This window comes from Anser anser (assembly GCF_964211835.1).
Source record: "Anser anser genome assembly, chromosome: 2".
In the NCBI taxonomy this organism is placed as follows: domain Eukaryota; kingdom Metazoa; phylum Chordata; class Aves; order Anseriformes; family Anatidae; genus Anser; species Anser anser.
Window position 1 is genome coordinate 72,990,717 of NC_139721.1, and position 13,805 is coordinate 73,004,521.

Sequence of the window (13,805 nt, forward strand, 5' to 3'; positions counted from 1 at the left end):
ACACTTGTATGAAGTACAAGGAAACCTTATTCTAAGCACCTGCCAGCATCACACTGTCACCTGTGTGACAAGTGCAAGCTTGACTTGCAAATTCAGTTCTGCACCCTGCAGTCCTACCTCCCGCCAGAGTAATGGATAGTAAACTTTGTATTAAACTACCACATAGCACAGAAAATACACAATGCAGTAGTGTTTTTTTGTGCTATGTTAATGATGGTTTTGTCTCACTGGGATTTACATATCCAAAACAACACCAAGAATATTTACATTGTAGAGCTATTTAAAATACATCTGTCATCCAGGAAAAAAAAAATAAATAAAAAACATTTAGCCGGATGGTATCAGGTACATAGCACGAGAAGGGCGTGAAGGAATTTGACGTGTTCTGGGAGCTTGTGCGTAAATGTGTCCGATTTCTCTGTGATGTGTATGTCACCTTAATCTTAACGTGGCATTTTATGGGATTAGATATGCACGTAACACACGCATGCTAAAGCTTGTGGCTGTTTCATGGATGTCATTAGATTTATAGCCGTGTTGAAATATCTTTCAATAATTTTATGTTTCACAGATTTTTAGTTGTATTTCTGGAAGTTGAGAATGTGGTGGAAGGCAGAAGGTACTTTATATCTGGAATATTAAGGGGAAAATATCTCAGCTTGTGTGGTTATGAGATGAAGCTTACTTTTCTGAACATACACCTACTTGTTTTACCAATCACATTTGTTTAGAAGAGAATGTTCAGCAACCTAAGTTTCTTTCATTTGTGACTAATGAGCTTCAGATTTCAACAAAATGGTTTTTTATCCTACACAGGACACTCAGTGGCAGAAACTAAATAAACTGAGCATGAGAAAGACCTGTACCAAGTGCATTTTCACTGCACTGAACTGAGGTTGGCTTGTCAATGCTAAGAGCTCTGAATTAAAGAAGATATTTTCCCTTCTTTTTACCAAGTTCCTCAGCTCTGATTCACAAGGCCCTAGGGTGCGTGCTTGCTGGTTACTGCAGTGACTTAAGTGTCTGGATTGGTATCAGAGGGCACAAATAATTCTTGTGTGCCTCCCAAACGCTGATTCATACACTTAAGCCTTCCCATTAGCACCAGGAGGCATGGTTCCTGCTCCCATCTTCTGAGATTGCTGAGAGGTTGCTCTGCCTTCTTTCCCTCTGTCCCACCAGTTAGAAAATGTAGTGTCTACCTTCCCCTGTCGAAAAAGTTTACTTTTGTTTATTCTGCTGGGATGTACCTTTTTTAAATATATATATATATATATATATATGTATTTGTAGCACACTGTCACTTAAACAGAAGAGGTAATACAAGCACACGAACATAAATGAGGTTAGCTCGTCTTCCCTCATCTGCATGTATGGCTGTGATGGAAGGAAATCATTGCATCCATTTCCCTTGATATATGACTGTTTTCTTCATTCTAGCAGGGAGACCTTCTCAGATGAAGTCTTGCTACTTTTGACACAGGAGTGGTTTTGAGTAGACAAAAATTTTGTTAAGCATGAAGAGTCATGTGGCTTGGGAAAATCGGAAGTGTGAAAAATGGAACAGGAGAGATTATTTGGAGTAAATATACTGAACTTTAAATCACCGGAGGTTTTGAAGTACAGTGCTAAAATGGAAGAGTCAGCAAGTTTTATTGCAAATTCTTATATTGAGCCATGCTTCAGGGAAAGCTTCTATTCTCAAAATACTGAGGAATCACATCCATTATTAAATCTTGAAAAAATATAAATTGACAATCTCAACAAAGTACTTGAATATTATATATACATTGTTGAATTCATAGATGTATATTCCACTGCCTTATATGTGCCACAATAGTTTATTCATCTTTGGAGAACTGAGATTAGATTTGTGATCCGAAACTGCTTGAATACTGAAGAAGTTAGTAGTAGTAGGTGATGCTGATATTAGCAGAAAGGTGTGATTTTACTGCATCCAATTTTTGCATTTCCAAGAATTTAGACAAGTTTATGTTTAGCTGGAATGCATGTATTCCCGGTCCATGTTTTCTAATCCACTAATGATCTGATTTAAAAAATAATATTCCTAAGCATCAAAGTCAAATATTTCACTGTTCATAAAAAAATAATAAACTTATTTGTGATTTTTGCTATATTCATTCAATACTTGTCAGATTTCCAAACGACAGAGGAGTTCTGAAGATTGCTTCACACACAAAAAGCATAATAAAAAGTGAAGAAGGTTCTTGGAAGCTCTCTGCTTGGGCACCCTCTTTGTTCTCAGTGTAGTGCATGGGGCTTGAGATAATATCCACACTTATTTAATATTAGAAATTCACAAGCAGCCTACTCTAAGTTTCTTCAGTCTGTTTCTGAAAACTTTTCTCCTGAAAGCTTCCTCTTTTCTTGTTCCCAGGTGGGAACTTTCATAGTATAAACGCTGAAAGAACAGTCACCTAGGTTCTTCTCTACCCTTTCAAAGAGGTTGGACATCACGGTAGGTGCAAAGTAAACATAAACCGAAGTTGCACTTGTAGCTCTAGAGGCATCGGGATATTTTACATTGAATGACCTTACTAAGGTGAGGACAAGAAGGAATCAGATAAACTTCTCGGAAGGGAAACTGTAGTTAAAGTACAAGGAAAAAAAATGTTATGGTAAGGATAGTTAAACAGTAAAACAGAGTAAATGCGGATAGTGTGGACCTGTGTCATAGGAAGGTTTTAGTAACCTCTGCAGGGACAGATGGGTTATGCTACTTCAGTGCTGGGAAATAGAGTAGATGACCTTGTAAAGTAGGTGATCTCCTTGCACCTGGCATTGCTAGGATTTCTGGGTAACAAACTTGGTACTAAAATGGAAGAAATGTGGTCATCCACGGTGAGGGAGAACTGAAAGGGCACAGGAGGGAGAAAGTTTTTAGGGTTTTCTGGCTGTGTAAGTTCTGATGTCCATCACGTGGCCTTAAGGATCTGGAATTGCTGGCTGGATTCTAAAATAGACTTACACAAGTGTAAGACAGGGTTGGAGTTGTACAGACTTCAAAAATAACTCAAAGCTTTTACATTAAGACCTTGAAAGCCTCATCAGATATATAAAATCAAGATGATAATGCCCATACGATTTACTGCTGTAAAAATTAAATAGTTGCCTTTCTCTTTTAATACTGAGAGAGGTGACCAGATTATTTCCTACCAATATGAACAAGAAATGAGATGAAAAACCAATCTAAAGTAAATTGCACAAAAATTCATTTAAAAAAAATCAGAGCAAGAAAAGATTTTTTTCTTTTCTGGCTGCAGGCTGTATGCAGGTACCATAGTGATAAAATGCTTCAGAGAATACAAAAAACAAACTATATTCAATGTGGCCAGTTAAAAAGGAAAATTTGAGTGGCCACGGTTTCTTTTTTTCTTTTTTTTTTTTTAAGTCTCTAAGCAATCTTATTAATGACAGTATTTTGCTTCAGTTTTGAAGCAGGAGCTTAGATTCAATTGTGGTGTTGTCAAACTTAATGCTAGTATAAGGAATTTCAGTATCATCTCAAAGAAAGCAGACTGACTTTTAATTTGTGCAGTAGATCTGACATAACATGTCTGGCATTTTAAGTGGCCAATTGTAACCAGTTGGGGTATCATTCAGCAAATCAATAAGAGTCTGCATTAATGGAGTTTAAACGTCCAACAGGCATAAATATTCTTGTCACTGTGTAGATGGATTTGTCTGCCTGCTCTAGATCTTGTTTTTCATATTTACCCACGGTATAACTATAAACAAAATAATTTCTGTTATGATATTGTATTCTTATTTTTGTCTCTGTTCTTGGGGAAAAAAAAAACTTTTTGCTGATGCGTCCCATACATCACATGCTAAAAAACAACCCAATTGATTACCTTTGATATGAAAACTTCTCAGAAGGAAGTTGCATAACAAGACTGAGAGCTCAAACGTGAGTTTTGGCAGAGAGCTGCGGAAGAAAGCCCTGGCTATAGCAACCTCACAAGAAAAAAACTTGACATTTTTGAAAAATTTTTATTGACCGGTGTGGACAGGGAACGGGAAGTCAGATCGCTCTCACAGGCAAGCTGCAGTCTCTTCCTTGCTGACCTTTAAATGCCACTTAGTGTCATCAGAAAATCAAGGAAATGCTAATAACAGGGCTTTGGGTAAGGGAGTTTTATATCAGGGATATCTTTTGAAAACAAACATAAGCTGACTTCCCTTTTTATAGGTACCTGTTTTTTAAAACGGGATTCTCACAACAGTACTGTTACATTTTAATGGATTTTAAATAGATTAATGTTACATTCTTTCATTAATATGATCTTTAAATTTTTTTCAGAAGTACCTGTAAGATGTCAGAGCTCCTGTTCATCCTTAAAAAGCGAGTAGTTTGCAAAAGACATTTTATAATTGCATTGTAGTGTGATGGTCTATGAACACAGACTGACCTCTGCTTTAGACTCATAACCTGTCTTGAGTTCAGTGGGCTATGGGCTTTGGTAGTCTTGTGGAAAGTCAAATTCTTTTGCAAATGGAATTGGTATGCCTAAGTCACCAGGTTACTCTGAGCCTCTATGCTTCTGTGTTTTAAGCAGTACTTTACTGACCATCCAAAAGGTCTTTGAAAGCTAATTTTCCGCTAGAAGAACTGGAAGGAAAACACTGAAACTAAACTGCTTATCCCAAAAGAGTCATATGCAATAAGAAAAAAGAAGGTCCCTTATATTTCAGAAGTTCAAGGAGCAGGAAAAAACCCCATGGCAAGTGTAACACTGAACAATGTATACATCAAAAGAGATAGTGGGTTCTGCAGCTGTTCCTTGCTTCCTTCCAACATCTGCTTCATGGAACTGAAATGGACTTTGGTCTGGGGTTATAGTGTAGGACCTGTTGAAGACACTTGCTCAACTAGAGGCTAGGTTTACTGGTGACCTATGCTCGTCCATCTGTTTGTTTGCTTCAGCTTAATTTGAAAAAAAAGAAGAGGAAACTTTTTTTTGTCTTGCTAGTGTGCATTACTTAATTGTTGTTAGAACGGCAGGCAAAGTGCTGTAATACCAGTGGTCTAGCAAAGACTATGATTTTACGAGTTGAGAGACATTTTGAAAAGCTCTTTATATAATTCGTTGCCCTGATATTTTTTTCTTTGTTCTTCTTTTTTTTTTTTTTTTGCAATGTAGTTACAAAACACACAGATTGTAGGAACCAAATTTGATTCTGAACTGAACATTAACCGTAGCCTGTTGTTATCAAATGAAACAGGAGATAGGGGCTGACTTCTTCAGACAGCTAAGACAGCTATATTGGCTGCAATGCTTGAGCTTGGTTTTCCTCTCACCTATGCTGCTATAATTTGAGTAATCCCACTGAAATATGTCCACTAATAACAAATTAAAACAAGAATAAATGAGAGAGTTTGGGCAAATGACTTGTGCATATCAGGTCCCTGCAAGTTTGCTTAGTTAATGTTGTATGCTCTTAATTGTTGTCTTACTAACCTGTCGGAAAGCTAAATCTCCAAAATCCAGGGATTTGGGATGAAGCTGCAATATATCTAACTCAACCTAAAATATTTTAGAGCTGCGTAAGGTGTTGTCTCTCCAGGTCAGGTTTACAAAAAAAAAATGAATCCAAATGAGTGCCAAAAACACTTGTATCAATGGTTCATGTCCAAAGGTGTTTTTTCTTTTTTTTCCTTAAAGATAATGAAAAGGGCTCCACTTGTGGGAGACCTTGAAGATCTTCCTCCAGTTAGACAGAGCTCTCATTGCTGAATGATGGGGCTTTCACAACTACTTTGAAGTTTTTCTCAATCCATTCCCTTGGAAGATGTAGTATGTTTTTATTTTAGGGGAAAAGTCTCAACATGAACATTCTTGAAATGCTCACTCAGTAAATAAAGGGCTTGATATAAAGGTTGGACTGGGTGATGAAAACATACAGGAATTTCCAAGTTTTTCATTTTTTTTTCTCTCGATAAAGTCTTTTTATTATAGATTATTTACAGTTTCATATTAGTATTACATATTTTTCCTTGTATCTTCTCTTAGGAAATTTAAGCTTTAGAAAAATAGGTTAAAATGTTTAGTTATTCATGATCGTATTCCTTCACAGTGATCTGAAAGTGCCTGAAAAAGGAGCCACAAGACCCCAAGTTAGAATTGAATGGGATGTTAATTTAAAACTAGATGCATCCTATGTTCTTATCAGTATATTGTATTTGTAATGCTGGGAGGGAAGACTTAGGGTTATTTATTGTTTTTATATATCTGTAAATCTGTGAACAAAATTTCTCAACCTTTTAATGCAGTAAGGAAAATCAAAGAATTAAAACCATCACAAAAGCATAGCCTGTAGAATAAACTTTAAAATGATTTCGTTCAGTCCTTTTGTAAGTGTGTGGGAAAAGGAGACAGACTACTGTATATTTCACCATGTGAACTCAATCATTTCTTCAGGAGTGAACAAAGTTTATTTTATAGAACCAGGTACAATATGCACTGAGATCAACTTAAAACTTACTAGGTTTTACATTAGATCATTATTTTTCCCACTGCCTGAGATGTAGGAGCAAGAAAAAAACATATTTCTTTATAAGATTAGACCAAGTCTTTTAAACCCCACCTTCCAATTAGGGCTTTTTTGCTCATTTGCTAGAAAGGTGAAAAAACTATTGATGCTAGTCAGTTCAAATAAATTAGTCATGAAAAAGATGTGGCAAATGCTGCTTTAATCTTCTAGTAAAACTACAGTTGATCAGAGGAGGCTGGTACTATGCATTGTGTGTGCTAAATACTGTGAAGTCTGTGCAATGTGCAAAGTAAAAGATAACCAAAAAGTCCAGCAAATAGTTTTAAGCCAGTGGTAGTTATCACATGCAGGCCAGGACACAAAGCAATTTGTTATCTGGATTACCTTTGTCAGTTGCTTTCAGAGGAATTTACAAAGCATTGAACCTTACTAGGCAGTCAGGAACCTGTATTGTATATGTGTATATTTTTGTGATGCTATATATTTTAGCTCTTTATGCTTCATGAGTGCTTCCTCAACAGTGCTCAAATTAAATTGTCTTCTTAAGCTTGATGCTCCAGGTTTTTATTTTTTACCTAAAATTGCTCTTGACACTTGTAGAAAGGAATTATCCTACTATCTCATGCATATCCACACAATAATGAAGCAGTCATAAATTGAGGGAGAGCATTTCCACCACTTCCCAGATTGGAGAACCTAGGTTCAAAGAACAGCCTCTTTTATTTGGAAAGTGATGAGATTTGTGGTGGTCTTTAGTTTCCTGCTAGTATGTATTCTGTGGTCTTGGACAAAATTTCACCTGAGAGCTTTACATCCTGGATGGGTGAGTTTTGCACATGCAGTAGCATGTTCTGTTGTGATAAGAACAGCATTATCAACCATGGTCATCAACCTTCACTTCCAGAGTAGGTATCTTGCTCCAGCTCAGAGTGGATTGGTATCAGTAATGATTTCACAGAAGCCATTTCTGAGGAGAAACAACTGTCTCATAACTTAATTAAAAAGTAATGTTAGCATGGACACTTCTCTTAATATAAATAGTGAAAGGGAACTAACAGGTTTTGAGGGAAATGTATTTGCAAGATTATCATTAGCAGATTCAAAAATGCAAATAAGTTGAATTTCAAGTGTCCAAATTAAAATAAAAATGCACGTTTTCAGGTAATCATGTTTCCTAGTCCATTTCTATTGGCGGATTTACTACTGTATGACTGTATTTCTGATTGTATATTAATATAAAAATGTCTTGTTAATTATTAATATAAAAAGGTCTTGTTCAGAAATCAGTGAAATTTTTCCTTTGATTTCGTTAAGTTTTGAGCCTAAATAATTTTTAATATTAAGGAATTAGTGAGATAGTTTCTGCTTTTCCTTTCACTTGGGCCTGTTTAAATCCAGAGCAGTGCCTGTCAGTGGGATTTCTTTTGACCAGATTCATTGGTTGGTTTTTGCAGACTGTAAATACTTATGCTTGATTGTTCATGTGAATTTGAAATAATTTTATGGTAGCAGAATTTTTCCTCCGTAAATCTTCAGAGAAGCCTCAGGTAAATCAAGCACATCGATAACAAAATAGACAAGCCTGGTATACAGGCAGCATCTGACTAATACTGTGTTCTCACTTGAGAGTAAATCTTGCTTTCAGAAATGTGTACTACGTGTAATTTAAGCTTATATTTTAAATATCAAACAGCAGTGGTGTTCCTGTCAACAGTATTGTTAAGCTGCAGTAGGTGCTCATAGTGCCTTCTGACTTATTAATTCTGCCTGTAAGCTTTGTTCCAGTTGACCTTTAGAAGTGTCCAAAAGTTACAGTTTGCAATTCAGCAAGTTTGGCAGAGGAACGTACATGACTATTCATACCATTGTTTAAACGGTAACCAGATGTGTCTTGTTTTTCTTCTTTCTTTCCCATTGTTTTTAAAAAGTGATGTTAATCCAAGATGTTAATCCATTTACAGGGTTTTTCCACAGCACCAAACTCTCCTTCGGTGAATTCTCGTTCCAGTAGCCTGGGTCCATCACTGTCCCTTGGTAACATATCAGGAATGACAGCAAACCCAGAAGGGAAAAAGCGCAGAGCACCTCCTCCACCGGTTGTGACACCTCCGTTGCAGAACATGGAGATGAGCGGACAGGAAAAGACAGCAGTACAGGTAACTGAAACCACAGAAATCAGCTTCTTTGCTGAATGTGCTGACTGCCCTCAGTTCATTCATCAGAGTTGCAGTCATTCACAGATCTGTTGGTTAGCCACTAACTGCAGCAGGTCTTCACAGAACTGAGACTATTAATCTTACCAAATAAAATTAACAAAAGTCTTGGAGTTTGTACATATTTTATTGAGCTCTCTTGAGACCTCCCCAGGCTTTTCCCACTATCAAGAGTTCTTCTGAATGAGAAAAGTTTTGTAAAGCATTATTATAATAAAAGAAGGAGGAGGAAGAAGAAGTAAGGATAGAAAAGGTGGTAGTTACACAGGGGGACTAGGTAGCTTTATTGGCTTATTTCCTGTGCTGGATACTAGAAGATCTGCCCTACTTTCCCAGTTGTGCCATGAGATTTGTTAAAGTGGTGTTCTGCTTTCCCTTTAAAAAGGTTCAATGTTCCATGACACTGTCAGCTGAATTAAACACAAATTGAGAAGAAAAACCTTTTTGAGGACCTAACCATCTGAAAAGAATGGAGTTAAGTGGAAAAGTGTTACTAAACATGCACAATCACATTAAGACTTCTGGTTCCACCATCAACAAAAGCGTTATATTCTAGATGTAAACTTTAATAGTCACTGCATAAAACTAGATACAGATGCCAAATAAAATGCAAGGAACCAGATGACCTTCAAGGTCGTGTAATGTGGACTGGTTCTATTTCCTTAGGGCTTGTCATATCTGTAGCAGATTTATTTTTGGAAAGTGAACTCTATTAGTCCAAAATGGAGTCAAGAAGGAATGTTTGAGGTCATTGTAGTTGATGAGGAGGAGTCTAGTGCTCAGTCTCACTCCCTGTCACTCTTCTATTTACCTACGTTAGACATACCTTCAGTGCCTTTTCCAATGAGGCATTGTGTAAGCAAAGTTGATGCATGGACTTGGTAACAGATTATCGGATTTCACTTTCCCATTCTTAGGATATGCAAAAGCATGATTGGTGGGACATGACGGTGCTTCATCTTTCAAAATACGGATAGGTGCCATTGGTAGAACACTCATCTATAGATACAGCTCAAGAGAAATGATTATATTACTTTTCAGCATATGGTGCACCATTTAAAAAAAAATCCTTTTGAAATTCCCACTGTAGATACTGTGATGAGGTTTCTTGTATCCCCTGGAGTTAAACGTTCAATGTGTTCAATAAAAATATTGAGTTTATGCAAATATAGTCATCACAAACAGTGTTACTCTGCCATTCTCTTAGGCTTATCTCCATGCATTGTGGCATTGACATTTTAAATTGTTTTAGACAAAAACAATGAGAAGTTAAATTCTTATTAAACATTTTAGCATGAACATTGTTGCAAATAGATGGAAGTGCTGGCTTTCTGATTCCATTGGGAAAAAAAAGTATTTATTTGTCAAAAGTAGCATACAGTATAGTGGCAGCTTCAAATTCTTGTAATCTAAAGGAAAAGCTGTTCTGACGAAGGGAAAGAGGTGAAGGTTGCGTCAGAGGATATTCCATAGCAAAACTAATTTTAGTCAATAGAAGTGTTTTGTGGAGCTGACAAAGCTGTTGAAGAGTACGGTATATTATGGGCACAGTTGCTAGAGTTAGTTTGCCTGCATTTGTTGGGTAAAGGAAATCTTTCTGAAAATAGTTGCCCATGTCAAAATATTAAACAGTTATTATGTGCTTCTGAAGCTCACAGATTGAAAGTGTCTTACAGGCTGCACAGTAGTTCAAACAGGAATGAGTGGAGTACAGTTGAAATGAAGCAATCAAAAACTGAGGGAAGAGATCAGTTATTGTGTATTCTGTGACAAGGTAGCAACAGGAATATTGTTTACATGAAAATCCAAACAGTTCTATTTTATCTACGTGCTAACTATCCAGTTTGCTGTGAAAATAGAGTAAAAAATCTCAGGGTGTAAGTTTATTTCTTTAGTTTATGGGAAAGAATTAGCACTGATTTTTTTTTTTCAGGGAAGGACGTCAATTCCTTATTAATGGACTTCCTTCCATAAAAAGATAAGATGTTTGTTTAGAAAACTTTATTTATGTGCAACTGTTACTAACAGGAAGATCCTGCAAAAGGGGAACATGTTTATTTCCAGTGAAGCTAGCACACTAATAGAAAATTAAAACAGTGGTATTCTGAACTTTCAGAAGGATTTTTCTTTTTAAACTATCTCCTTCCATAAAGCTGCATAGGAAAGCAAATAATGGATCTGTTACGGATACACGTAGTTTGACTTTCCAACCTAACAAGCCCATTATTTTTAACCCATTGTTAAGCTCTAGGGCATTCTGCTTTCTTTACAGCACAGATAATGCTTTGGGAGTATACATGTAATCTCCCTACCTAGTAATTGTAATAAGAAATTTCTGTGTGTATGAAGGGATGTTTAAACTTCTAAATTTATATTTTCTCTGCTCATTTTTTTCTGGATAGGTGGATCATTACAGTGTAATTTTACTAGAGTGCAACTTTTGTTTCTTAGAGTAATTTACCTCCTTGAGGGTAAGGCCCTTGCAGTAACTTTAATTACTTTTTACTGCAGCATCATTAGTTTTCCTAGTCTGTTTCTAGTCTTCCTATTTCCATGTCTATTGAGAGGTAGTATTTCCTCTGTAACTGTATTAAATCTCTTCTAGCAAGTATTTATTTCAGTTCGGAGTGCAATTGAACGATGTTTCAGAGTGTGCTGTGCATACGTGAAGTAGTTTACAAAGGAATGCAGAGTCAAAGAAAGGAGTTTACGGATTTCTTCCCTGGAGACTTTTCCCCCCTTTTTGTAAACATCTCCCAGGTGATGCAATTTAGAATAATGAGAAGCCCGTTGAACAAATATTTTTTAAAAGACCAAGGTATGGTAGTAACATTTTGTCGTAACACTGTTCAGGTATCACTGTTTTACCATTAACAGTGTTCAGACGTATAGAGTAGAAAAGAGTGTGGAGTGATGGAGTGAGCAAAAAAAATATGAAACTCTTTTGCATTCTTGTGCAAACGGTTACAGAATTTTAGAGGATGTGCTAGCAAAATTTGGGGCCACCTTATTGTAGGCATATTAAAAACTGGATTCCCAACCCAAAAAGCATGTGCTACGTAGACAAAACACATAAGAGAAAATCTGTATGAGTATTCCATTATAGAGCACATGGAGAGAAGCCACACATAAAGTCTGACAGAATTAAGCACATCTCAGGGGCTTATTCACTGGCCTCTCTTTAAAAGAAAAAGTGTGGTTTGGGTTGTTTCTTGGAAGAATTGCAGAATTGAGTATTTAAGTCTTTTGGAGGTCAAGACTAATGTGCACTGGCAAATAAGTTTATGGGAATAATTACTTTTTATTTTCAGTGTGTATGGAAAAGTACAGAAATTAGAGTGAGGGGAGATGATAAATTAGGCCTCAGGGGCTTTCTGTAAGAGCCTTTTCTATGAAACGGAGTGGTTTATTCAGAGTAAAATCATGAGGCTTTTTGGAGACAACATCAGAATTAGAAGAGGGCTCTTCAGTGCCTCCATCTTTTTAATAGCTCTAATGTCAACTCCAGAAGCCAGAAACGCAATTTGTAGACTGTGATAAAGGAGCCATGTGCTGTTTCAGCTGCTGTGATTTTCAGAACAGAAGCACTTTCATATAATATGTAGATGTAACGGGAGGCATCTGGGATTTGTTATTAGCCAGTCAAATTCCTGTACTGAATGAAGAATGGGGCTATATAGCAGACATAAATATTCTAGTATATGTTTTGTAGTTTTTAATTTTAGTTACAATATGGCAAGACAGTGGGTTTTGATTAAAACTTGTATCCTTGCTCCTAGTGCAAGTGAAGAACTGGCCTCGAGTTTTCAGAAGGCACCAAAAAAAAATTTTTCATTCTTTTTTTCCATGTTTATATGATATGTTGCTGTGAACAAACAAACGTATGTGACATGCTGTGGGGTTTGCTTTGCTTCTTATGTACCTTTCTTCTCCATGTAGATCTCAGCTTGGATTGCTGAGGACAGTTGTTGACTCATCATTCTTGCTCAAGGCCATTCCTTCCCTTAGAAAAAACCACTTGCCCACAGTGTTTTATCAAGGGTGATATTTTCTCACCAAGAATAGCTTGTTGAAGAGGCTTACTCATGTGAATAAAAAGGAATATTGCAGCCAAAGAGAATCACAGACTTACTCAGAGCATTTCTGGAAGGTTTTGTTCTCCCTACCTCCAGTTTATTTTTGACCAATTTTATGTCTAAATGAGAAGATCAGCTTTAAGGTGATACTTTTAACATCAACAAAGATACGTGAGATTTTTGTATCCTCCCTGGAGAAAAAAAAGTACTCATGTTAAAAATTTGCTAAATTTATTGTGTATTTGGAGAAGATACTTTCAACATTTGTTGTACATCTTTTATTAAATGAAGAAAACTAAAAATATGCAAATGCAGAGAAAAAGTTATTTTTAAAATCTTAGTTAAAAAATTCTACTGAAAACCACACAAGGGTGTTTTGTTCTTCTTGTTGTTTTCTTTTTTTTTACTTTTCAAATGTTTCTGTACTCTTGTGGGAGACAGCAGCCTCCCGTGGCTCATGTTCCTCTACTCCAGTGTATCTCGTGCTTCCAAGAGTCCTTTTTATACCACCACTCTATGAGAGAAGTGCCACTGAGCTGGCAGGCCCCTGGGTTAGGCATCCTAGGCTCTGAGTAGCATTGTCATGGCTATGGTAATGACGCCTTTCTCACGGGAGAAGTTGTGCTACAGTACTACTCGTTGACCTTTTATATATAAACCAATATAAATAGAATATATCAGTTAGTGAAAGGTGCGTCCCATCTGGTTTATGGAGCACATCAAGAGTGTGTCCGAAGGATGAGATATGCTAATGAAATGAAATATCATGTTGAAAGCCATTGAGTTTATGTCCATTTGCAGGCAACCCTGGAATACTCCAAATCACACTGCACATGGGCACTGTGTAGTGAAGACATACCTGCTGTTGATACTGCCAGTGGGAACCGCAGAATAATGTTCAAGTATTAAAAATAAAGGGAAGGCAGTGAAGGAAATACATGAATAAGATCCTGTTGAAATCATAATTAACATAGGAAATCTGTTCAAAGAATTGTTAAAC

At 36.6% G+C, this 13,805-nt stretch overlaps 1 protein-coding gene across 11 annotated transcripts in view; it reads left to right on the top strand.

The window, feature by feature from the left end:
* The window catches only part of COBL (cordon-bleu WH2 repeat protein), a 154,096-nt gene that overhangs the window by 72,747 nt on the left and 67,544 nt on the right, over positions 1-13,805 (top strand). For all 11 annotated transcript variants that reach the window (XM_083822778.1, XM_083822781.1, XM_083822787.1 and 8 more), the window contains one exon: positions 8,478-8,672. In XM_083822778.1, coding sequence (XP_083678904.1) covers positions 8,478-8,672 — 195 coding nt within the window. The remainder of the gene's footprint in view (positions 1-8,477; positions 8,673-13,805) is intronic.